General features: G+C 35.5%; 1 protein-coding gene across 1 annotated transcript in view; it reads left to right on the top strand.

Moving 5' to 3' along the window:
- Positions 1-23,905, top strand: part of PTPRN2 (protein tyrosine phosphatase receptor type N2) — a 635,829-nt gene that overhangs the window by 282,411 nt on the left and 329,513 nt on the right. The window contains exon 11 of the mRNA XM_036405382.2: positions 3,922-4,001. Coding sequence (XP_036261275.1) covers positions 3,922-4,001 — 80 coding nt within the window. The remainder of the gene's footprint in view (positions 1-3,921; positions 4,002-23,905) is intronic.

Genomic DNA, 23,905 nt, shown 5'->3' with positions numbered 1-23,905 from the left:
TTTCTGTGTGTGCTGTGCACCCTCCCACCTTCAGATGGGAAATAGAAACCCAAGGGGAGGGGATTTTATTAAATCAGGCAATCAACCTTCAAGTCATTTTGGTATAAACACTGTAATTATTTCATCTCTAGTAAACAGAATAAAAGACAACAGCACATAAGGGTGACAATTTGCAATATGCTTAGAATGTCTTTGTTAAAAAAACCCCTTATTATGACTGAAGGCAACATTATTGTAAGTAAAAAAAAAAAAAAAAAGGCAAAAGTCGTGACAGCCAACAGGGGGGGTAATTAGTTGGTAAAGTTCAAATAATAAATTTAGCAGGTCATTGCAACAGACGTTGCATTTTGTGTGGGGAGAAGTCACTATTTATTATCCTTGAAGCCAGAACTGCTTACCTTTATTAAAAAAAAAAAAAAATTGTAAGAAAGTATAAGGAAAAAGTGATAAGTGCAATTACGATAACTTCTAAAATTCATAATCTTCACTTGAGTATAAGCTCATTTGTGAGAGAAAAAAATTACTACAGATTTACCTGGGGGTAATTGTAGTAGCATGCAGCTCTGGGCAGGGATAGACAAAAACTCCTGTCTGACATTTTTAACCCCAGTTGCAGCAGATGTCAGACGTGGGTGAGGTTTCAGCCTGGTCAATGGTTTCTGTGTGACTTTTCTCCTGCCCAGCTGGGTGAGTGCTGGCTGGGGTAGGGTACCAGCAGGAGTGATGCCTCTGCTCCCCCAGCACCTCCCTCGTCTGTGGGAATGGTTTGCTTGCAGTGAGCCCCTCTATTTAGAGCAGTTTGAAGACAATTGCCATTAATGCTAGCCAGGTTTCAGAGGGTCTGACATAGTCTCATCTACCCAACTCAAATTTCCTATCAGAGTTGCATTTTATAAATCTTGAAGCCTTTTTTCAGGCTGGTTGACCTCTTGTTAAAAAGTCTTTTAAAAATATTTTGCAGTCATATAATTACTGGTTTTGTTTAAATGTTCTCATCCAACACATAATGAACAGTGAGGAATTCCCTAAAGGGCATCTTTTGTTATTGAAATGTTTATTTATTGAGTGCTTTTTCCAGAAGCCCCCATGAGAAAAATCTCATTTTATGAGCTCCTGAAGCAGTCAGTTCCCAAAACATCAAGCAGAAATGCAATTTTGACCAAGTAATCTCAAGGTCTTTTGTTTGCTTTTAAATAAGCAGAATGCCAATGTGCAAAAAGTTGTGACAAAAGCTGCTTTGTTTTCTGTATTTTGCCAATATTCCTAGTGAAGCCAGGCTGATGTGGTGCTCAGGTGATTTCTAACATACAAGAATTCAATTGCTACAGTAGAGGAAAACGATGTCCCACAAAGCAACATGTTGCAAATGATTCTGTATGATTCTGAGATTTATTCTTTCCTGCAAAAGAATGGTCTTAACACAGTAGCATCCCACTTGCATGAGAAATTTTTTTCCTCACTGTGTTTTTGTACTGTTTTCCCTGAGCAGTGAGGAGGAACTACAGTACTTGTGGCAGCACTGATGTGGGCATGACTCAGATCTTGCTGTGTTCCTGTGTTATCCAGGTGGAGTCAGTAGAGAATAGTGGGATGGTTGCTGACAGGCTTCACTCCCTGGAAATCCCCGTCTCTCACTGTCTGGGCTGGGTCACTGAAATGATCTGGTTTTAATCTGTGATTTTACTGATGCCAGGAAGTGCAAGGTGGCTGGGAGTGGGGCAGGGCAGGACGAGTGAGAGGAAGTGGGGAGTGGCTGAGAGGGAAAAGTAAAGAATTCAGGTAAGGGAAGGAGGGCAGGCAACTTTTTGTGTTGCTGATAGAGCTGAAGTATAACTACATTGTGGTTGAAATTTTGTGTTGGTTCTAGGTTCTCAGCTGTAATGGACTATGCAGTGAAGATTTGGGGGGAATATCTGAAATTGGTTTTTCTTTCCCTCCTATCATGGTGATGCAAGAGCTGCATACTGGGGTGATGCTGCTTTTATTTGAAGCAGACTGCTAATGGCACTGTAAATATCTGAGCACCTGAGAGGAATCAGCATTTCTCTTAGGTTGACAGCACAAAAAGAAGGACAGTGCAAGATTACTTAGAGTCAGTATTTGATATCCTAAAACAGGTCGATTATCTCAGGGTTAGTGACAGAACAGTCTGGATTTTTGTACAGCAGTTATCTCAAATAAAAAGTACTTTGCAATTGTTGAGTATTTTAATCTATAATATTAATATGATGTTGACAAATGTTTTGTACTTGCCTGCCATTATTAAAAGTGTTTCTTGACCATTAGTGACCAGGCTTTTAGAGTGTCCTTTAACAATAAAATCTGTTTTCTTTTTCTCCCCTCCTCCCAAGAGTACTTCAAGAAAAATGATTGATTAATGGCAGTCCCTGTTAACTCCAGAATAAAATGTGTGCAGTGCATGCTTTGCTAGTAAAAGATGAAAGGATCTTTCTTATTCTTACTCAGATTCCCTTTGTAACCTCAAAGCAAAGTCTTATATTTAAGAAAGAGTTTTTACTATGTGAAATGGAAAAAGTTTAAAGGTATTTCTGTCTAGGATATATGTGATCCAATTAAGCACACTTCATTAAGTGCTCTCCATTCTGTGATTGTAGAAGATGAACATGTTACTAAAAGAATCACTTAATACTTCATTTCAAGCCCTGCAACAAAATATTTTTCAATTTATTTCTTCTATGCAAAAATTTTTCAGATTTCATTCTCTCCTAAGGCACTGCCATAGGAAGTCAAAAGCTGTTAACATGTACAGTTCCAGCCCATGCACTTCACCGTTTTAAGCAGGGTTGCTCTTCACAGTATACATACAATTCTTTTCTCTGATAATGTGAGTTAAAAAAACCTTAGGAACTTGCATAATACATATTATGTAAGAAAATTTATAAAATAGTGCCAATTTTTGTTTTTCTTCAGACCCTATGCTCTTCTCCTCTGTAAATTCTTGCATTATAATTGGTATAGTCTCTTGTTCCCCAGAAATTTTTCTTCAATAATACATTCCCTATATTTTTATGTGTATTTTTCTTGTGTTTTTTGTAGATAAGTATTTAAGTTTAGTTTTAAGGACATGAACCTGAAATTTCTTATTTCCTTTCATCAGATGTACATGTAGGATGTTTATTGGGATGGATGGAGAATGAATGCAACATTACAAATATAGTTTTATTTTTCCTTAAAATTACACAGTGATATTTTTCGGTGAAGCCCTGAGTACATTGCCATTCTACATCTGGCTAATCAGTTGCTTCCTCTGTAAATATCTTATAGATTTTAGTGCCATAAAGGAGCATCAGGCTACATGCAGAAAGGTCTTCACAGAGTCAAATAGTTTCCTCTCAAGAGTTGTTATCCTCTCTGTTGTTAAATGATAAATACTTTGTGGTATTTTTCTGGTCAAAACCAGCTATTGGATCAGATATGTCCAGAATCTCTTCTCCACACATATTCTTGCAGAATATGATTAAGATAAATATTCAGAGTTTTTATATCGTCCCTCTGACTTGCAGTTGTGACAACAGGAACTGAAGTTGTGTTGATATTGGGAATATAAATGTGAAAGTGCATGTAATCTTCTTTGGATGCTGAATTCCAGTGATGAGCTATGCTGTACTTCACTGAATAGCAATTTCAGTGCCTCCGTTTTTCCATCTTCATAATAAGAATAGTATTTACAGAAGTGTTCTGAAGTTTAGTTAATGTCATTGAAATTCTTTCAGACAGGCACAAAATACACAAAGGAAACCACAAGAGGTATAAAAATGTATGCAAATGTAGCTAATGAAGCAAAAGGAAGAGGGCTAAATGGTGTCTTAATAGGTTCTCTTTAAAAACCTATTTTGATAAGGGATATTATGCCATGTCTCTTGATTATGAATCTTACATTTTTTTAATAATCTCTTTCAGCGTGCTGGGACCAGCTGTGACCTTCCGAGTGCGCTCAAACCTCCAAAATATTTCAACTGCAGATGTTGCCAAAGAAGCAGGTAAGTCCTTGTCCTCCTTTCCCAAAGTGTGACTCCCCACGTCTGTTTAGCAGTCAGTACCACTGCAAACAGCACAGACACATCCTGTTCTCCCAGAACTGTGACATTTAAAGAGGAAGAGAATTGAGAGGTGAGTGGCACATGAAAAATTGAAGTTTAACATCTTTAAGTCCATTAAAACTGTTTGAGACTTCCTTGTTTGTCAAGAAAACTAAATAGAGACTTGTCATCAAGTTCCAGTGAGGTGAAAAACTCTTTGGTGTTGTCAAAAGCTCGTAAAAACACATTAGTCATTTGTAAAAGATGATCACTTTTCTGATACTTTTTTTCAGGGAACAAAAATGTTATTACACCTTAGCCTTAATTTCTGGAGCAAAAAATGATAGAAATATGCCTTTTTTGTTGTGCTGTTTCAACTATTTCAATGACAAGTTAATCTTGGAAGTAAAGATTGCATTTCTAGAATTAAGCTGCTTCTGAGTAAGTTCCACTGCTCTAAGGACTCCTATTGGCTCCTTTTCAGCTTGGCTGTTAACTGTATTATGGAGCTGTTGACTGCAAAAAACAATTTTTGCAAGGTATCTGAATTTATGACTGATTTGTTTCCAAATTACTCAATTGATAGACTTTAAAAATCAGAAGTAAACAAGTTGCAATATTGCTTGAAAACAGAAACAAGAAAAGTTCATGTAAATAAACACTGAGAGTTCCAATCTGTTTATTAACTTCTACTTTTGCTTCACCATGGATGAATGTAGTTACAGAAAAAACCGGGGTAGCTCCTAGGCCAGAATTTTCCTTTGCACTGGAGAAGGGTCTTGTTAACTTTTGATTAAAGAGTAGCAGGGTCAAAAAACCCTAAATGTGTACTGTCAGAACTATAAATTTACAATAAGCACTGAATTATGTGACTCATGAATGGGTATGATTTTTTTTTTCCTGGGAAAATTTAATATGGCTTTTTTATAACAATGATCTTCCCTGTCTTGTAAACTTGTTGAATCTCTCTGAAAGGATCAGCAAATATGATGCTGTTGGTAGAGCCTGCCTGCATTGCCAGAGGCTTTTGACAAGGTCTTCCCAGAAGTTTCTAAGGAAATGAATTGTTTCTTAGAATGTGGAATATGGAACAGAAAAATGGTGAATCACTAATTTGTTAAGAGGCAAGAAACAGAGATCAGGAAAAAAGTATTAGTTTTCTAAAAGGCTAAGATAGTGAAAAAAAATATGTAAGGATCTCTGCTCAGTGTGTAACATTCAACATAGTTACAAGTGAATTAGAAAAGGGAGTGAGCAGGATGGTGAGAAATCCTGCTAATACTGAATTATTCACAGTATTAAAGGTGAAAGTTGATCTTAGAAATGTAGAATAAAGCTGAGTGAATGGACTCAAAATGGCAGATGAATTTCATTGTAAATTACTGTAAAAATTTCATATGGAGAAAAAATAGCTTTGCATACAAGGTCTACATAGTAATGTACTTAGTGTAGTAATGGCTAATTTGATGAAAATGACAGTTCAGTCTCCATTATCAGTTGAATGAGGAAAAGTTTTTTAAGGATTATTTGGAATGGAATAGAAAACAGAATAATATCATTTGTTCTTTCATAAATATGTCCTTTGCCTTTATTTAAATACCACATATAGTACTGCTTCTCATACCTCAGATGGATTTGAAATTCTGGTTGAAATGGAAATATTCAGGGAAAGGCAGAAGGCATGAATATAAGTATGGAATGTCTTCGATATAAGCCAGTGGTGCAGTAAGAAAGGAAACTTTATTTTGGAAAGAAAAAAAAGAGTATGGTATGAGAAAGGTCTGTCAGCTCTAGAGTTGCACAGTGAATATGGACAGGACTGTATAATTGCTTTTGCAGTGCAAGAACAGATGAAACTGGCAGAAGGCAGGTTTAAAATAAATCAGAATGCAGTTTATAGTTTTTCCAGTTGTGGATAATAAGGTTTACATGTATTCAAAAATTTACACATAAGAAAATTAATGGAATTGACATCCACTGAAATTTAGCAATGCTGTGGAAACATTATCAAGTCCAGGAGGTTCCTGATGTGCCTTGGCCTGTTCCTAGCAAACTATTCTGAAAAGTAAAAAATGCTGTAACTTGTTTATTTTAGTGAAACTCACGATATAACATTCTGGTTTTGCTTACCACTGGAATCAAAGTAGCTGTTTTCAACTTCTTTAACTTAAATGCTACTGACAAAGTAGGGAGGTTCTGGGGACAAAATAATGCCACCCCAGAGAAAGGGCAACAAAGTGGTGAAGGATCTGAACATAAACCCTGTGAGGAGTGGATGGGAGAGCTGGAGGTGTTAACCTGGAGAAAAGGAGGCTCAGGGAAGACCTCATCAGTCCCTACGACTGCCTGAAAGGAGGCTGCAGCCAGGTAGGGGTCAGTCTCTTCTCCCAGCCAGCAACAGGACAAAGGGAAATGGCCTCAAGCTGTCTCAAAGGAGGTTCGGGTTGGATATTGAGAAAAATGTCACTGAAAGGATGGTTAAGCACTGAAACAGGCTGTCCAGGGAAGTGATGGAGTCACTGTCCCTGGAAGTGTTCAATTCCAAACAGACTTGGCCCTTTGGGATATGGTTCAGTGGGCATGGTGGTATTTGGTTAAGGTTGGACTTAATGGTCTTGGAGGTCTTCTCCAACCATAATGTTCTATGATTCTAAGAATTTCTGCAGATTCACCAATTTAAATTCGTATTTTATACAGTAATTTCATCTACTCTTTATTACATTAACATCCCAAGCATTTTTTTAATTTCTATTTGCTTAGTGAATTAAAACTTTCAGGTTTTGATGGCTGCAGAAAGAGGTTTATAGGAGTTTTACATAAGCTCCTCTTGGTATTTCAGTGTGGCCATAGTATTGTCATAACTAAACCTTGTGTTTGTCCTTTACATTAAAAAAATAAAAAGAGCTCAGAAATATATCCATCCCTCAAATATTTTAAATTTAAAAAGTATCTTATCTTTTCTTTCTAACTCATGAAGTTGCAGTGCTTGTCAATGTACTCACTAATCAGTTCATTTATTTTAAGCAAACGTCTTACTTCCAGATCTCTAAGCCAAAAATAAATTCTCTTAAAAAACCAACAGCAATATATACTTACATAAGAAGTTTTTTCAGGCTCTAGTTGTAATTATAAATTTTTAAAGTCAACAGTGTCTTGAAGAAAAGCATTCCAAGTACTTAATTTACCAAGGGAAGCCAGAGGAGAATAAATCAATGCATACTTCCAAGGTAGGCACAGGTAAATGCATAATTCCATGCTGTACTGCTATTAGGGAACTTGACATCCCTCCAGGAGCTTGGAAAGCAGATCTTGTTTACAGAAAATGAACAGACCAAATGGACAGAAGAATTTCACAGTCTGTCACATCCTTAGAAATGAAAAGAATTTGGAAATTGAGGTAATCAGATGGCATAATAAACATAGGAATGTAAATTATTCAGATTTGCAAAAAGGAATCTATTTCTGCAGGTGTTATATACATGCAAGTCTCACTGATAGCCACAAGAACAGTGTCTGGCAGCAGTTTGGTCTCATTATTCATGTAGCATATATTTTTGTAACCAAAATGGATACACTTCATATTTTCCTTGCACTATTTAAGGCTTAAATATAGGGAACTATATTTAAAGTTTTCCATCCTCCTCTGTGGAGTTTGAAAAATGTTCAGGTTAGAGAAGACATGGGACTATTTAGTAACTATGCAGGGAGGTGAAGGACTTAAAATATCCACTAAAAAAGAGAGATATGGAAGTATGATAACAAAAATGGTTGTCTCTGTTGTCTTGGAGTTTGAGATTTATTATTCTTGGTGCACACATGACCTGTCTTGAGGGAAAATAAGCTCTCTAAAATCCTTTAGAAAAATTCTTGCTGATAAAACTTTTTTTCCCAGTAATTCACGGTTCCAATTCTGTGTAAATGTTTTGGTTACTTTTGGTTGGGTTTTTTTTTCAGTTTCTAGGGCTATATAATTATATGAGGAAGCTGACAGCAGAGTAATTTAAAATTGTGAATAGCTTGTTTTCTCACATTAACAATACCTTTATTTGTTCTAGAGCAGGACATCCAACATTTTGCCAGCTTCACACTCTTTGGCATTCAAATGATAGAATACATCTTTCATCAAGTAGCTGTCCTCTGGCCTATTTCTGTTTAATGAGTCAGGTTCAATGGTGCAATGTAATTTAATCTCAATGTTTTGAAGAAATAAACTTTCTCAAGACATTAGTTACCTGCTCTAGGAGTAATTACAGTTGGCATGACATCATTTAGACAAACAAATGTATATTTCTTTTCTCTTCAGTTTAAAGGTCAGGAGAAACCTAGCAGAGAACAATTATCGGTAAGATAACTCTATAGAAAATTGTAATATATTTGATGTAGAAATAAGGAATGAAATTGCTTTGTATGTAGTCCAGAATCCTACCATTTAGGCAAGGACAGTGATAATTAGAAAAGTGGAAACTTCTGAAGTTTCCAAGCAAAGAATTTTGGCATCAGGTATCTGTAATGGTCATTTATATTCTGAACACAGGGAAAAGAGATGTAGGAGAGTTTTGGGAACAGATGCTCAGCACTGCTGAAATGTCTTTTAGTGTTAGAGTCATGTTCACATTTCTTTTTGTATTATATTGAAGTGCAACATTTTAGGTGTTTAGGTGAAGACTGAAAAGCAAAGGGCTGTGGGCATGGTGTGGGCATGGTAGTGATGGGGACAGACAGCACAGTTAAAGGCTGTGCATATAACCAGATATTAGGGAATTAACAGGTCTTGTGTGCAAGTTCTTGTGCCTAAGATAACTTGTGATACCCACTAGTATGGAAGGTCAGAAATTTAGATTTATTTAATGTATATATAGGAACAGAAAATTTTTCAATTTTAATTTCCATAACTTTAAACTAAACCATTGGTTTGGATGGTTTTGTGGTTAGCTTTCTTTTTTTTTTTCTTTTTGGTTGGGGCCTTTTTTTACTTTGCTGTTGCCCTGTTGGTGAAATTCACGTTTTCACACTGCATGTGGTCTGAAGGGGACTATTATCCTGACTTAGAGAGTAGGTTGTTGAATCATATGAACTTCTTGTCTAAAAATCATTCCTCTGTGAGTGATTTATTTCTGAAAATAAAACATCACAAAATTAATTCTGCTGAAACACAAAAATGCAAAGCATAATGTATTGTTATTCAAATTTTACTGTATTATGCAATACAGCAAGCTGATTTGAATAAAAACACTGCCTCAAAATTATTGGAATATATTAAAAAACATATAGAATTTCTCAGCAGTTTTAAATGACTGCAAATGATTAAATCTGCAATCTTACAGATTTTGAGATTTAACATCTACAAATTTTGGTCATGTCCCAGCTGTGAGCTGAAATTTCCATGATAAAAAATTCAATGTCAAAAAGTTCTATTGTGTATATGAATATTTTTGTTGAAGTTGGCAGCTCTAAACAGACAAAACACCATCCTTAGCTTTTAGCATTAAACAGTCCTTTTGAGTTAAATGAATACTTCAAACCCCTTAGAGTTAACTTACCCTGTGTAGTGTTTCCAGCTGCTGGTGTCTGATTGGTTTGGATATGGTCCAAGATATCATATGGTCCAAAGTGGTCCAAGATATCATAGTTCTGCTCTTAATTAGGATGACTAAATGGCCAAGCTCTTTGTGAACCTGCATTCAATTGGTGAAGAAAGTATTTATGCCTTATTCTGCCTCCAGTGTACTGCTTCTCTTGCTGACATCATGAAATTTGACAGTATTTTTTTGTGCTGGTTTGCTAATAACATCCACCTTGTTTTTCATGGTGACTGTCAGTGCAGGAGACATGAATTCTGTGTCATCAAAAGGAGGAAATTTCAATTTCAAAAAGCAAAATCACTGTAGCTAGCCTTGGTTTTCTTGTTGACTCTTGGCGTAAGCTTTGCAAGTCTTGTGAGAAGTCTCAGCAAGATGAACTCTTGCTTCAGGCACCAACATGTCCATGCTGGCAGAGTGTCTTGGATCCTTTTTCTACCCCACAGCTGTGAGCAGTGATGGTTGTTTTGAAAGTATTCATTGGTCAGTCACTGTCAGATCACAATTCAGCTGTGATGAAGTAAACAACAAGTTTAAAGTCTTCAGGTGAATTCCTTCTCTCTATCTAGATTTTTGTACACTGTGCAATAAGATATCTTGCTCTCTGAGATGGTAACAAAGAACGTGTCTGTGAATAATTTGGAGTTCATCTTTGAAGAGAATTGACAGCTTCTGTGTCAGAAACTTTGAACAACGTAGCCAGGAGGCTGTGAGGTTCATCTGATTTCACTTGCCCTGTCCCTGGTTTAAGTAGGATTACAATTCTTTGGTCTATAATGTGAAACGTAAAGATTTGACAGGTCTTTTTCTGTTCTTACCTCTCTTAAGTCTTCTGGTGTAAATCCTGATTTCTTCTACTCAAGCCTCCTTAGTTCACATTGTCCTTCTTCACCTCCTGAGCTCTCTGTAGTGGATCAATTTCCTTTCACCTGCTGTATCACCAAATCTGTCTGAATTATTTTCCTCGAATCCGTCCATTGCTGAATAAAGGATGTCATTATGGCTTTGAAGATTATTCAGAAACAGAACTGTCTCCTGCAATACCAAATGTCTGATACAATGATTAATGAGTTTTCAAGATGGCATTTCTTTCCCACCTTGTTCTTCTGTTGAAAAATAGAACAAGTGAAAAGTGCCACTGTTCAGAAAATGTCTCAATCCTGAAGAATAACAAGTACCTTTGGTTATGCCTCTTCTCCATGGACTTCCTTCTAATTATGGTATTCATATCTGTGATTAGTAGGGGTAGAATTCATTTGAACATACACCTCTCTCCTCTAAGAATAACTATGAGGCATTTAATTTTAGAGAGAAATATTTCTTGTCTTTAAAATCACTTTCTGTTTTAATAGAAAATTGCAGAACTTCCTCCTGTTCAAGTTATAAAGTCATGTCATCTCTTCCAGCATAAACCCTTAAATCCAGCTGCTTATGGGGAATTGTAAAGCTACTTAATAATTTTGTAAAACTGGGGAGGAAAACAAAAAGAGCTAATTAGCATTATGTAGTTAATAGTCTTTAATTTAAAGCAATGATAGTTTATGTCGTTGCATTTTCATGCCTCTTATTTACACCCATTAATAGAAAACTGTCAATTAAACTAAAATAAGGAGAAACACACCATTGGTGTAGAGTAGATATTAGAATATTGTGGAATACAGTAATTAATACCTGAACAACACAGGTTTAATGGAAACAGCAGAATGGAAGCTTAGATTGAAACTCGTGTATTTTTGTTAGGTGTTTTTTTTCTGAAAACTGTAAGCAGGCCTATGGAGACTGGTAAAATAAGTCTTCCATTTAAGTAATTTATGTCATGGTTTAGAGGTTAATAGAGATTTTTAAGCTGAATTTTTTAAAGAGCCCTCTGCTAATATATCTAAATGCATTTTAATAGTGGAAATAGAATTCATCTAAATCTGTTGCAGCTGTTGAAATGTTAGGCATTTATTCAAAAATAGTTGCCTAGATTGCCTCTACATTCACAGAGAAATGATAGATTATATGAATTGATATTTATCATAGGTGGGTAAAAGTTTGAGAGAGAAATCATCACTAATGTCCACAGAATCACTGAGACATTGTTGATGATAGAGCTGCCATACATAGATCCTGCATGTAAATCTGGGGAGATTGGTGGAAGTCAGGATGGTAGAATTTAGTACACTGGAAAGCTTCTTCCTGTAATTGCTGCTTGGTAACAAACTCAAAGATATATTTTTTCTATTGATTGATTCTCTTTAAGTCTTCTGGTGCGAATCCTGATTTCTTCTGCATAAGTCTCCTTTATTCACATCGTCCTTTGCTAACATATTTAAAGCTCTTTAAGGATTCAAAATTAATTTAAGAGCAAGTAAAAATAGAAACATTTAAATTTTGATAAATATTACCATATGTGATACTATTAAATAACCAAATTCGTGCAGTTGGCTTCTTCACACCTACGGATCTGATAATCCAGGATGAAACTGCCCTATAGTTGGAGTGCAAAGTGTTTTTTTTTCAAGACAAGGATATCTCCCAACACACTTTTGACTATGGTAGTGGAAAGTCTTTTTCCATTTAAACTAGCTACAGATTTCCATGCACAGATGTTTGAAACTGACCCGTACCTTTTATGTGTAGGACAATTTTCAGTTGGTGCAAATGAACAAATAGGTGCTCTAAAATCCATGGCACAGAGAATGTGTGACTGAAACAAAATACTTTTGTTTTTTTGTATAGCAGCAGTACTGGGGGGGGTCCCACTGTGTACATAGCATCAAAAAGTCCCCACACTAAAATATTTGAGAACTAATTTTATTTCTGACTTAAAGCAAGCAGAAATCCCCAACCCAAAGACAATTGCTTAATGTTGTATTTCATCATATTATTTAGCCAAATTGCTTCCATTTCACATTTTTATGATAAACAGCACATTTCCCTGGAAAATTGAAATGCATATGCATTGTGACATATACAGCAATAATAAATACAATTCCAGACACCTCTAAATGTTATAGTTCTTTAATAAAGTTTTATGCATTTTTGTGCAGTACACATAAGATGCTATCTCTGTTTATAGCAGATCCCAAGCATATTACAACAAATAATTTAGGAATGCAAAGTTAGAAGAAATCTGGTAATGCAAGATCACGCGTTGATCTTTGAATGCATTGAAAGGCAGCTTTTATATAAAGAATAATTTGGCTGTGTAATATTTTTTTATGATTATGTAACTTTCTAGGTAAGCATAAAGAATGGAATTGTAGAAACTCTGATTTAGGTCAGATAGCATTGTAACCTCATCTTTACCCTGAAAAGAACAGTCAGTACCTTTTTTTCCCCCCATTAGACAGATTGATTATAACTTCTCAAAATGTGGAACAACAAGATTAACCTAACGATTTACAACCGTGCATGCAAATAAACACTAGGCACCATGTGGAACAGGGATAATGTGGAACAGATAGTGTTCTATTTCAGTTGGTACAAACAGGAAAATAGACTTTATCTGATGTAACTAAATATCCTATTTTTAATATATGAAATTGGATGATTAGAAGTCTTGTGATTTTAGCTGATAGCCTTCATATGAGCCAAAGAATAAAAATTGTGAGTGAGAACAGTGCTACTTCAGGAGTCTATGAAAAATAGTTGTTATTTAAAGCACAAGAGAAAAAACAGAAAATCAATATACTCATTTGAGAATCAGGCTGTTTTCCCTTTTACCTGGAGAAAAGTAATAACATGAAAAGGCCCTTCTCCAGAAGTGTGGTGTTTTGGTACAGAGTGTAAGGACAGCTGCCCTGAACCTGGGAGCAATTTGTTCTCTTGCTAAAACACGATTTACAGGTTGACATCTTGGGAAGGAGGCACAAGATGACCCTGGATGAAAGGGCAGGTGGGGGTTTCTGGCTGGAAAAGGCTTAGTTAGAAGGTCCAGGGGATTCACATATCATCTCTCTTGAAAATTGGCACTTGCATGACCTTCTGCTGCTGATAGCTCATGGAGGGATGTATCTGAGAGGGGAAGTAATGAGCTCTTGATAGTGGGACTAGGAATTATTTGAGAGCATTGAGAGAGTTTTTGAAGATAAGAGAAGTTTTTTGGCAGTGCTGACAAGGGCTCACTTGTCAGCAGTGTGTGTTAACATTGCCTTCATTCTGAGCAGTCTTTCTCCTATGGACTGAGGGCTCCTTCAGCAGCTGCTGCTCCTGCCTGATACTGTGCACAATTGTTAGGGAATGTTGGGACTACAAGGCAAGGGACTTGATTTGCATGAATTGTTTGTTTTCTGGGCTATCTATGGCCAAAGAAGGGGTTTGTATTTTTTCATCTTGAGTTTTCCTGTGCTCCACATATCCATAATGACATGCAAGATAAGATTGAGTTGAATTTATCCCATTTGATATTGTTCTTATCTGGGGATGATGTTTTCCATTGTCTGACAAAAGTAGTTTTCAGGATTTAGACATAATTGACCATTGTAAGAATCTGCAAATACTTAAAACTTTTAGAATTACCTAGTCCTCAGGAAAATGTTAAATCTCTTTGTTATGTTTAAAATGTATTTTCCATAAATTTGAACTTTCTAGATTAAGAGAAACTGTATGAATTTATGTTGGCTGAAGTCAGAAGACATCTCTAGATTTAATCTAGCCATAGATTTTTCAAGTAGTACCTGTAAATTCTCTGCAGCTCAGTTTTCTTAATTGTAAATCTGAAGTGCGAACGGCAAAAGGTTTTTTAGGAAAAAAAAAAAGCTGTAATGTATAAGTTAATTCAGAGGATAGGCAGTACCATCAACATAGGATAATTATGATCATTTTTCTCTGTGCTGCTTCTCTTGCTTTTAAATATATTTTTTCCTGGTGCAACAAAATCAGGATGACAGCAGTCATAAAATGGTTTTGGTTGAAAGATCCATCTAGTAGGTTATTTAGACTGTCCCCCAGAATTGTGATGGGATTGGCTGGCAGGAGATCATATACCAAATATTTGATAGTCTGTTGAAAAAAAAAAAAAAGACCAAAAAAAAGACAGATGAGAAAAAAATGTATATGCCAAAATCCAGAGGGTGCCTCTTGGCAAAGTTTTATAGACATTTTAGATCAGTAACAAGAAAAGGTAGGTAGCTACACCCCGTTACTCCTTCCTAAACAGCCAGGTAATTACTTTTGGCATTTTGACAAGTGTTTGCTGGAGTGAAGGTCAAAGCTGTCAGCAGAGAAGATCTATGCTAATCTGCTCAGCTGGAGAAGTCTCAGGTAGCTAATGTTTTGTAATTAGAAGTTGTGGAAACCACTTTTCACTGTAGTTTTGCACTGAGAATAAGTGAACCAATAAAACAGAGTAATTTCATTTATCAGAGTTCACAAAAATTAGCTAAATGGGTGCTTAGGAGTAAACGTCCAATATGAAATTGGAGAAATATGGGAAATCTGTGATACAGAGTATCACAGTATATTTGTATATATATTTGTATGAGGTTATATATATACATGTGGTATTATTATATATATGTGTGTGTGTGAATACACATATATTTATCAGACATGTTTATTATGTGTGTGTGTATGTGGCTATACATGTACACAGACATAAATAATGATAATACTTTTAATTTACATTTAAAATATTAATAAAGAGAAGGAAAGGAAGGAAAGGAAAGGATGCACTTATTCTACTTTAAAAAGGTGCTGAAAATAAAAAAACATTGCTGGAAATTTCAAATACATGAATGCAAAACTTCAATTCAATGCATGCAAAATATTCCCATTTTCTTGTGGGCATTTTCACTTCATCCAGCACTACTCAGAGTGGATTTGTTTAATTGAGAGGGGTTTTAAACTGCTAAAGTACTTTAGCAAGGTATGAGAAAATATGAAAGAAAAAACCCCAAACAAATAATTGTTTTAATACAATTATGAAAACAATGGAAATTTTTATAGTATGTGCCATTTGTTTTATAATGTTGATTGTCTTTTCCTGGTGTTACATTCATGTCTTTATCACACTAGACTAAAAATTATTGTTCTCACTCATCATGGTGTTCTTTCTGCTACTGAAAGTGTCTGTATTGTGTATCTATATATGTATATATACATATATAAGAGAGAAACAGGGAAGATTTCACTGGAGTTCAGGGTGTTCAGCTGTGCTCCTAAACTCCAGACAGCCCCTCAGGTCTGCAGTGATTTCACACACAATTAAGTGTTCATTCCCTCTGATTTTGCTTCATGAACTAAACTACCCAATATAGGTATTTGGTGACCATGAAATTCTTACTGTACATGGAGAAAGAATGTAGACCATCAAAAAGTAATAGTTTGGGACTGATTAGTGTGTACTGTGGAAATGAAAGTAAGGATTTGATGGCCAAATCTTAGAGCTAAACCCAATGAGAGAAGGTTGCAATATTTCAGTGGTTGTATACTTCACTTCCACTGAAGTGCAATACTTCAGTGGTACTCCAGCAGTCAGAGCTGGAGTAGAACTTCATTGGTAGCAGTCAAAACATACTGGTGTTTTGCTGAGTGGTTTTTAACCTTGATCAGCTCTGCCACACAGTTGAACGGTTACCAATCAGGAGCCATGGGGCTGCAGAACTGAGGAAAATATTCCTTTGACAATTTTTGTCTTTACATATAATCCAGAGCAAAAAGAGATAAGGCTTTAAATCCAGGTCTTAAAAATGGTAGGTTAGTCTGAAACATAGACTTTAATTGAGAAAAAGATTATTTTTTTCTTCTGGATTTCAGGATTGAGGTTTTATAGGAGATGGTTAAGCCTTTTTCAACTGTTACATCATTTCAGGGAACCCACAATACAACTGATTTTGGAAAGAGATCAGAAAATGCTTCCTTTTTTTCCTCCCCCATCCTTCCTTCTCTGAATGGATTTTGTGTATTGTATTATTCTTTCTGATATTTCTTTCCTTGGCATTTTTCCTCTTCATGGGAATCCCCATGTATTCATTCTCTTCATTCATTTAACAACTTGAGGGTATATCCTGCACCCATGTGGAGCAATTTAGCTGTGAATCTCACATTAACATTAATGGGAAATGTGCAGCTAAAATCAAGCACACTGGGTCTGGTTACTACCCTTGGCTGTAAAATGGGTTTGCACAGGAAATCATTTCCACTTGAGAACTGGGAAGTCAGAGAGGCTGTTATTTTATATTAAATTAAGAGTATTTTGAAAGTATTTTTAATGTGTTTCAGATTGAGAAATCCACCTTATATAGAAAGTGTTATTTTGTGTTGCAACTTAATGTTTTCAAAGATAGGTCACGTTTTAGGCAAGTAAATTTTTTTTCCCTTGGCAGCTCCCAAATACTCTGCTTTCTTTATGACTAGTAAAATATGTTAATAACTATTATTTGTTGGTAAGTTAATATCTTTTTTAACTTTATGTTGAAGAATCAGATGCCCCTCTCAGGTTTTCTGATGTGAACGTGGATGGATCCAAACATTTGCAATGGCTTTCTCAGTCCTTCTGCAATTCTACTTTTTTCTCTAGTTCCTTTGCCTCTCATTCTATCCAAGGCACTTTTTCCTGCTGGCAGCAAAGCTCTCATAGAATAACTAAATATCTGAAATCAGTACTGGGGACGAAAAAGAGCTGGAAGTTGGGAAATGTGGTAAGGCTAGAAAAGCAGGTTTGGGTAGATGTTTGCCTAAGTGGCAGTATGGGCAAGGAAGCTGATTCTCTTCTCTGATTATTAAAGTGGTGATGAGGCAATGTTTGGATGTTTATTACATATTTTTCTACATATTGCTTCTACTTATGTGATACTCTTTGCCAGTCTAAATAAGTGCATCCATCTTTCACTTAATACTGGTTTCTTGCTGTGTTAGATGTAGGTAAGGAGCATCAGAGAGTTTAAGAGCTCTAATCTGGTTAAACTGTTAAACTGATATCCATTATTAACTGATATCTGTTATGCAGCTAACAACAAAAAATGTTACAGTTGGCAGATATTTATATGTAGGGGCGTATGTACCAAAATGAATTACAACTTGCCCTTAAGAGTTTTAAACAAACTTTGTGGAATATTGCCATACAGTTAAATAGATCTTTGCTTTAGACAGAAGGCAGTTGGCATCTTAGAATCCTCATTCCAAAATGCCTTTGCATCTCAGATTTCTTCACTGAGAAAAAGCAGAAATGGAAGTTGTCACAACAGAATGGTCAGTAATGCAGCAGAGAGTCTCAGCATGTTTTCACGACCCCATGGGCACCTTCAATTTCTGACACCCTTAGGAACAGGCTTCAATGTGGTTTTACTGTGCATCTAGTAATGCACCATCTATCACTGGTGCCACTGATGAGCATCCTTTATGCTGCTAGTGCCTGTTCTGGATAAAAACTTGCAAGTCACCCTTTTTCATTAAGCCACTGGTAAAACTGAGTTTGGGGTAGATCTCTGCAAGAATAGGAAATCTATTGCTGGTCAAGCCCTGCCCTCTCCCAGGCACTTATGTGGGAGAGACTGTCTTTGTTGATGCTTACACGTGCTGAAGTTAGATAGTACATTTATACCCTTTTTATTTTTATACTCTGCATTCTTTTGAAGCCTTTATCACATTAGAGAGAGAATCCCTCGAAGTCAGTGTACATATTTTTTGAAAAAGTTGAAACCAGTTGTATTTGATTTCCATACTCTTCCTTTTGAGCACTGCTGGAGAGATGATACATGGCTAAAGGAACCAGATACAGCCATTCATATAGAAACCCACTCCAGGGCAAAATCATTTTTTACAGATTTTAAATGTACTCTTTCTCTGTGTTGAGACACAGTATTCTTTCTTAAACTCTTTTTTTTTTATGTCTGAAACTTCAGTTATAAGAATAATTTCCAGTCTTCACCATTCTGTTCAGGAACTGTTGTACCTGATGGAAATGCACTTGAGTGCATCTTCTGTTTGTGAAGATCTTCAGGAGTTCTTGAACGTGTTCCAAAATGTGCAGATGGGTTCTGCCCTTGTGCCAAGGGAGGTGGAAGTCACAAGTCTCCAGCAGTGTGCCTGGGAGCCCAAGATATCACAGTGACTTTGTCAGAATCACTTTTGGAGGCTGGTATTTATCATGATAAATCAAAATGTTTATGATTTGTGGTGAAATAATTATTTTTAATTCTGAAAGATGTCCAGATTAATGAAATATAGCTATACAGAACCTCTAACACTAAATGTGGTAGGACACAGAGGAAGGTTGTACCCCCTTAAAATATCTTCCATCTTTTATTTCCAAGAGTCTTTAAACTTTCAAAATGCTATATATCTGTGCAGCTGACATTTATCTTTCCTCCAGAAGATTTCTGGAAAGATTGTTAGAACAAAAATTTGCTTCAATGTTTTAGATTTCTGATGAATCCTGACTGATGATTACCACATTTAGACATGACACTTATTTTGATTGTTAGCTAAATTCTTCTGACAGGATTTTTGTGTGTAGAAATGAGAGAGTTCCTTTAAATTTATATGTTATAAACCATTACAAATTTTCATAAGTATGCTTGGCTAGTTCATCTTTTATCCTAACCCTGGCATATTTCTTTTGAAAAAAACTGCATGTAAAACATGACATTCTAATTTCCTTTTTCATTAATATTATTATTTTAGTTTATGAACATTCTTTGCTGTTTTCCAAAATCTGCTCCATTTTAAATTTTTTAGGGCATAATTTCCCACATTTTAATATAAGATATTTCTTTTTATCTGTAATTAAATCCATAACTTGTTATTCTCAGAAGGTTATTATGGATTGTGACTTGACTGTTACAAAAAATGACTTAAAGAGGGTCCTAATATCAATTTAGTGTAAGGATTTAATTTATTATTCATTAATTTTGTATTCATTGTAATAGCAGTAATCATTATGAACTCATTGGGTAGGTATGAGAATGTCAGGCACACTATATTTCCATAGAAATTCAGTTCATTAGTCATCTTTAGCAAAACATAAAATACCATTCATGCGTTATTGCTGTCACTTGTTTCTCTTTATAATTATATGCCAGTTATTTTACATAAATATCTTCATATGTGTAAGTGGTACTGGAATTTAAAAGTTTCAATACATTCCTAAACTCCCTTCTCTGTGCTTATGGCAACATAAATTTTCGTTATTTAAATCAAGATAGCTTCACTCAACTTATGACAGTATACAGGCTAAGTTCACATTTTATTTTAAAGAAAACACTTTCAAATATTGTCAGTTTACATTGGCAGAATGTGTTGATTTTTTCAGTCATTCACTTCTACTTTTTAAAAAAAGCTTTCAGTTTAGCAATGCAGAATTCTAATTTTTATTTCAAACTAATTCAGAGGTTCATCAGAACATATGTAATTTCCTATTTTAAAATGGGAATTAATATTTTCTCTTCATTGCCATTGTGTATTTTGAAGTGTTCAGAATAGAATTGGAATTTTTTTTTCCATAAATACCTCAGGTGGATCATTTGTAACTGTCCCATATTTCTGAGACCGCATGCTTTCACTGGTAAATGATCCTGCTCATATTAAAAATGAGTTGACTGAATGCCTTGGTAAAAAAACCAAGTGTGTTTAGCATCGTGCTAACTAATTACAGTGGCTACCTTGCAGCTCAGTGTTGAATTGGACTTGTCCTTCTGAGCACGGACCCAATCAGTCATGGTCAGTATTGTGTCAGCTAACTCAATTCTTTGTAATCAAATTTAAATGTGAGAGTGGATTTCGTCTCCTCTAACTCAGGTGTCTTTCGTTTGAGCTGCTTTAAGTATAAGCCAGTCAACCTTGGCTCCTGTTACAATCAGTGCAATGTAATAAGTGCTTCCAGAGGCTAATACATTTCATCCCATGAGAGGTGTCTGTCTCATCTGGAACTCCTCTATCTCATCTATCTCATACATGTCTATCACACTTAAGATTGGTGTCTAAGACAGGTCAAGTGTATACCATCCCCCTGAGGATCCTGTTGTTCTCCATTAACTACAACAGGAGTCCTGCTTAGATTTCGGACCAAACAACATCTCCCAGTGAAAGCAAATCCCTCAGATCTCTTTCAAGCACCCTTAGAGCACATTTCTGAATTAATGTGGCCATGAAAATCTTTTGCTAAGGGAAGGGCAGCACTTTTTAGAGCAAGGCATTTCCACCTTCTGTTGTGCAGAGAGGATGGGTTGTACCTCACTAAACCCAGCATGGTCCCATAGTATTCTGGGCACTGAGCAATACTTTGGCTGCCAGAAGCTCTTTCAGAAAAGTGGTGTTTTCTCATGGCCCTCAGTCACCTTTGGCCACCCCATACTGATATTTTAGGTGCTTGGGTCACCTCAAAGGTCATGTGCTGCTGTGTTTAGTCAACAGAATAAATAAGTGGGGGAAAAGGGCAAAGGGTGATATTTTGTTGCCAGTGGCTTTTAGTAGTAATTTTCAAATGGTTTATTCTACTTCAGCGCACATCTAGCTTTAGCTAAAAGCAAACTCCATTCACTTCAAAAATTTAAGTAGGGCACTTAATAACTCTCTTACAGAAATGACTGTAGCAGTTTCAGTTCTGCAGCAGTTCTTGCCTTTGACTCCTCTCCAAACAGGCTGCCATTTTTTGGCAAGTGAATTTTGTGATGGAATTAATGTCACCAGTTTGCACATCAATGTGTGGGAACAGCAGGTCTTTTTGAAAAATGTTTTCTGGTAGGTTGCAACTGATATTTAAATTGATTTATTTAAAGGCTACCTTAGTTTCGATATAAACTGTCACTTATTCTTACCTTTCTCTCCCAACCTGTTTTCCTTCCACCTCTGCAGAAGTGATTTGCATTACTGTGGCCTGGAGCATCTCTGTGTGTTCTTCTAGGAGCATCTGATTCTACAAAATTATCCAATATAGATAAATAATGCTGTTTGCTGCACAAACTGCATATGTATAAGAAAATCTCTGACTAAATTACTGACAAGAACAGCAGAACACAACAGTGAAACTTGAAATCCAAAGTGCATGCATGCTAAAACTCTCCTCTCAACTTTCTCTTATTCTTGGAAAAGGAGATTCTTTTGTGATTTTAAAGATAAATAATCCTTACTTCATTATTTCCTGACCATATTTGTAGCAATAGAGGCAACGAGATCCCTTCAGGGATTGGCTAAACTGTAACTTGAGTCTCTGCTCATCATCACACCATAGCATTCCCATCGTGTTTGTTTGTCCTTTTAGGAGAAACTTTGGTGTGTCTATCCCCTTTCCTGGATATTGAAGAAAATTTGGGCACAAAGCAGCTGACAAGGAAAACCATTCTTAAATCATTACATACCATTTGGAGGACTGTGTCTAGCTCAGCCTCTGTTAGGAAGATATTTGGAGGTTAGCAGACCTTCTGTGAGACCTTCTGGTATATGCTTTGTTAAAAAAAAACCCAAAACACAACAACATTAAATTTGGAGAGTGAGGGCAAGTGATGTTCTACTTGAAGAGAACAAATATTTCAGTGAATGTAATTCTGTCAGCTGTTAAACTTAGACCATTAACCTCATCAAGTATGCAAGGTCTTTTTGTTTGTGCCACTTCCTAATATATCTACTGTGTTATTAAACAATTTTTTTAATTATTTTAAGAATAATTTCAATTTTAGTTGTGTTGTGAATAAAAATTTCAAGGAATGCCATTTTGGACATATCTTAATTAGCAGCTTTAAATGTCATTGCCTTTAAAAAAATAAGGAAAAAGCCATATGCTACTAAATCACAGATGTGATATTTGTCACTTTTACTCAAAGTGCTTTTCAATTTTTCAGTATTTTCTTGTGATTTTTCTCAGCTTTAATAGAGACAATATTACATGCATTGTTGGTTGAACTGTGACTGAATCATCTCCCTATTACAGGCAAATAGAGTCTCAAAGTCACCAGCTGAAAAATTATACATTCTGTGAAAAGTACACAGTATGACTCTTATGGCACTGAGAGTTAAAACTTATACAACTTATACAGCTTTATTAACTTGTGAAAGATTTTTCCTCCAATGAAGCTGGTTTTTTTTAAATTTTATTCTTTTTCATACAGTAAGGTAAATCATGAATGTACATAAAGTGAAATGACTTATTTTTTATCCACATGATATGCAATTGCACACTGCTGTGAAAGAGAAAACCCCTCTAGAAAATTGTCTATGTATGCTTCTTTTTCACAGCATATATGGGCAATAGTGGAATTTTTCTCTCAATAGACAAAAACAAAATCTCATTTCGTTAAGGATATTTACTGATAATATTCCACAATTTTTCTGCCTTTTATTAACTACATTGGGAGCTTATGCAACCAACTGATATGTCAGCATGTCTCTGCAGACACTTAGGTTTAGATGTCTCAATTTGAGAACTGAATTCCACCCATACCTTCCTCTGAATTTGATGCCCTGGAACTTTAATGCTTCTCAGTTACAAGCACCAAAAAAGCTGGCTGTGTTTATTAAGTGTAGGTCTTCCTTGGCTTTTCTGCACAAACTATGAGAGACACATTTCAGACTGCAAGTTAGTCTTAAACAAGGCTTGGGGAATGAAAATAATTATCTAAATAAGAGCTCATTTAGGGCTTTCTGTCAGTAGTTAAAACATTGATAGTTGATAAAATTTCATAAGGGGATATCCTTAAATTTTAGGAAGGTAAAAGAAGCAAAATGTTTTCTTCAGGTGATTTTTTTTCCTGTTGTTTTCCAGCAACAATGGTTTGTACTTTTATTAAGCATCTGTACCACGTTTCCAGCAAGGATAAAATAAGTTGTTAGGTAGTTGATTAGAATCTAGTAAAATAACAGTTTTCTTCTTGCCATATTTGAAAATTTTACATCACTTATTACTATTAATGTTATAATGTTATGCTTTTGATAGCAGTTAGAGCTAATCAACAAATTTCTGTTTTCAATGTATTTTGGTACATTCACGATTCAGATTCCCATTAATATAGACTAAAGCTTGTGGTGTAGATTGAAACTTGTTAAAGCATTTTTCACATTTGGGTTTAAAAATAAACTGAATTTTATTCTGTCAATAGTAAATCTGTCAAAGAAACATTCTTAATTGCTGATTTTAGATACTGGAAAATGCAGAAATCTGTTCTATTTTTTTAATATATATTAAATGAAGTGACAGAAACAGTTTATGGAATAAATAACAACCACAGGCACATAGTTATTTTATACTTCATGACACCTGTTCTTTTTGTAATTTCAATATCAAGATGTTATTTCATTGTCCATATATTTCTATTATTTCACTATTTCAGCATCCTACATTTATTTTGAAGTGCTTCTCACTTACAT

Source organism: Molothrus ater, chromosome 1, assembly GCF_012460135.2.
Source record: "Molothrus ater isolate BHLD 08-10-18 breed brown headed cowbird chromosome 1, BPBGC_Mater_1.1, whole genome shotgun sequence".
Classification (NCBI taxonomy): Eukaryota; Metazoa; Chordata; class Aves; order Passeriformes; family Icteridae; genus Molothrus; species Molothrus ater.
The sequence above is the reverse complement of the archived record's forward strand: the minus strand, read 5'-3'. Positions and strand labels throughout refer to the sequence as shown.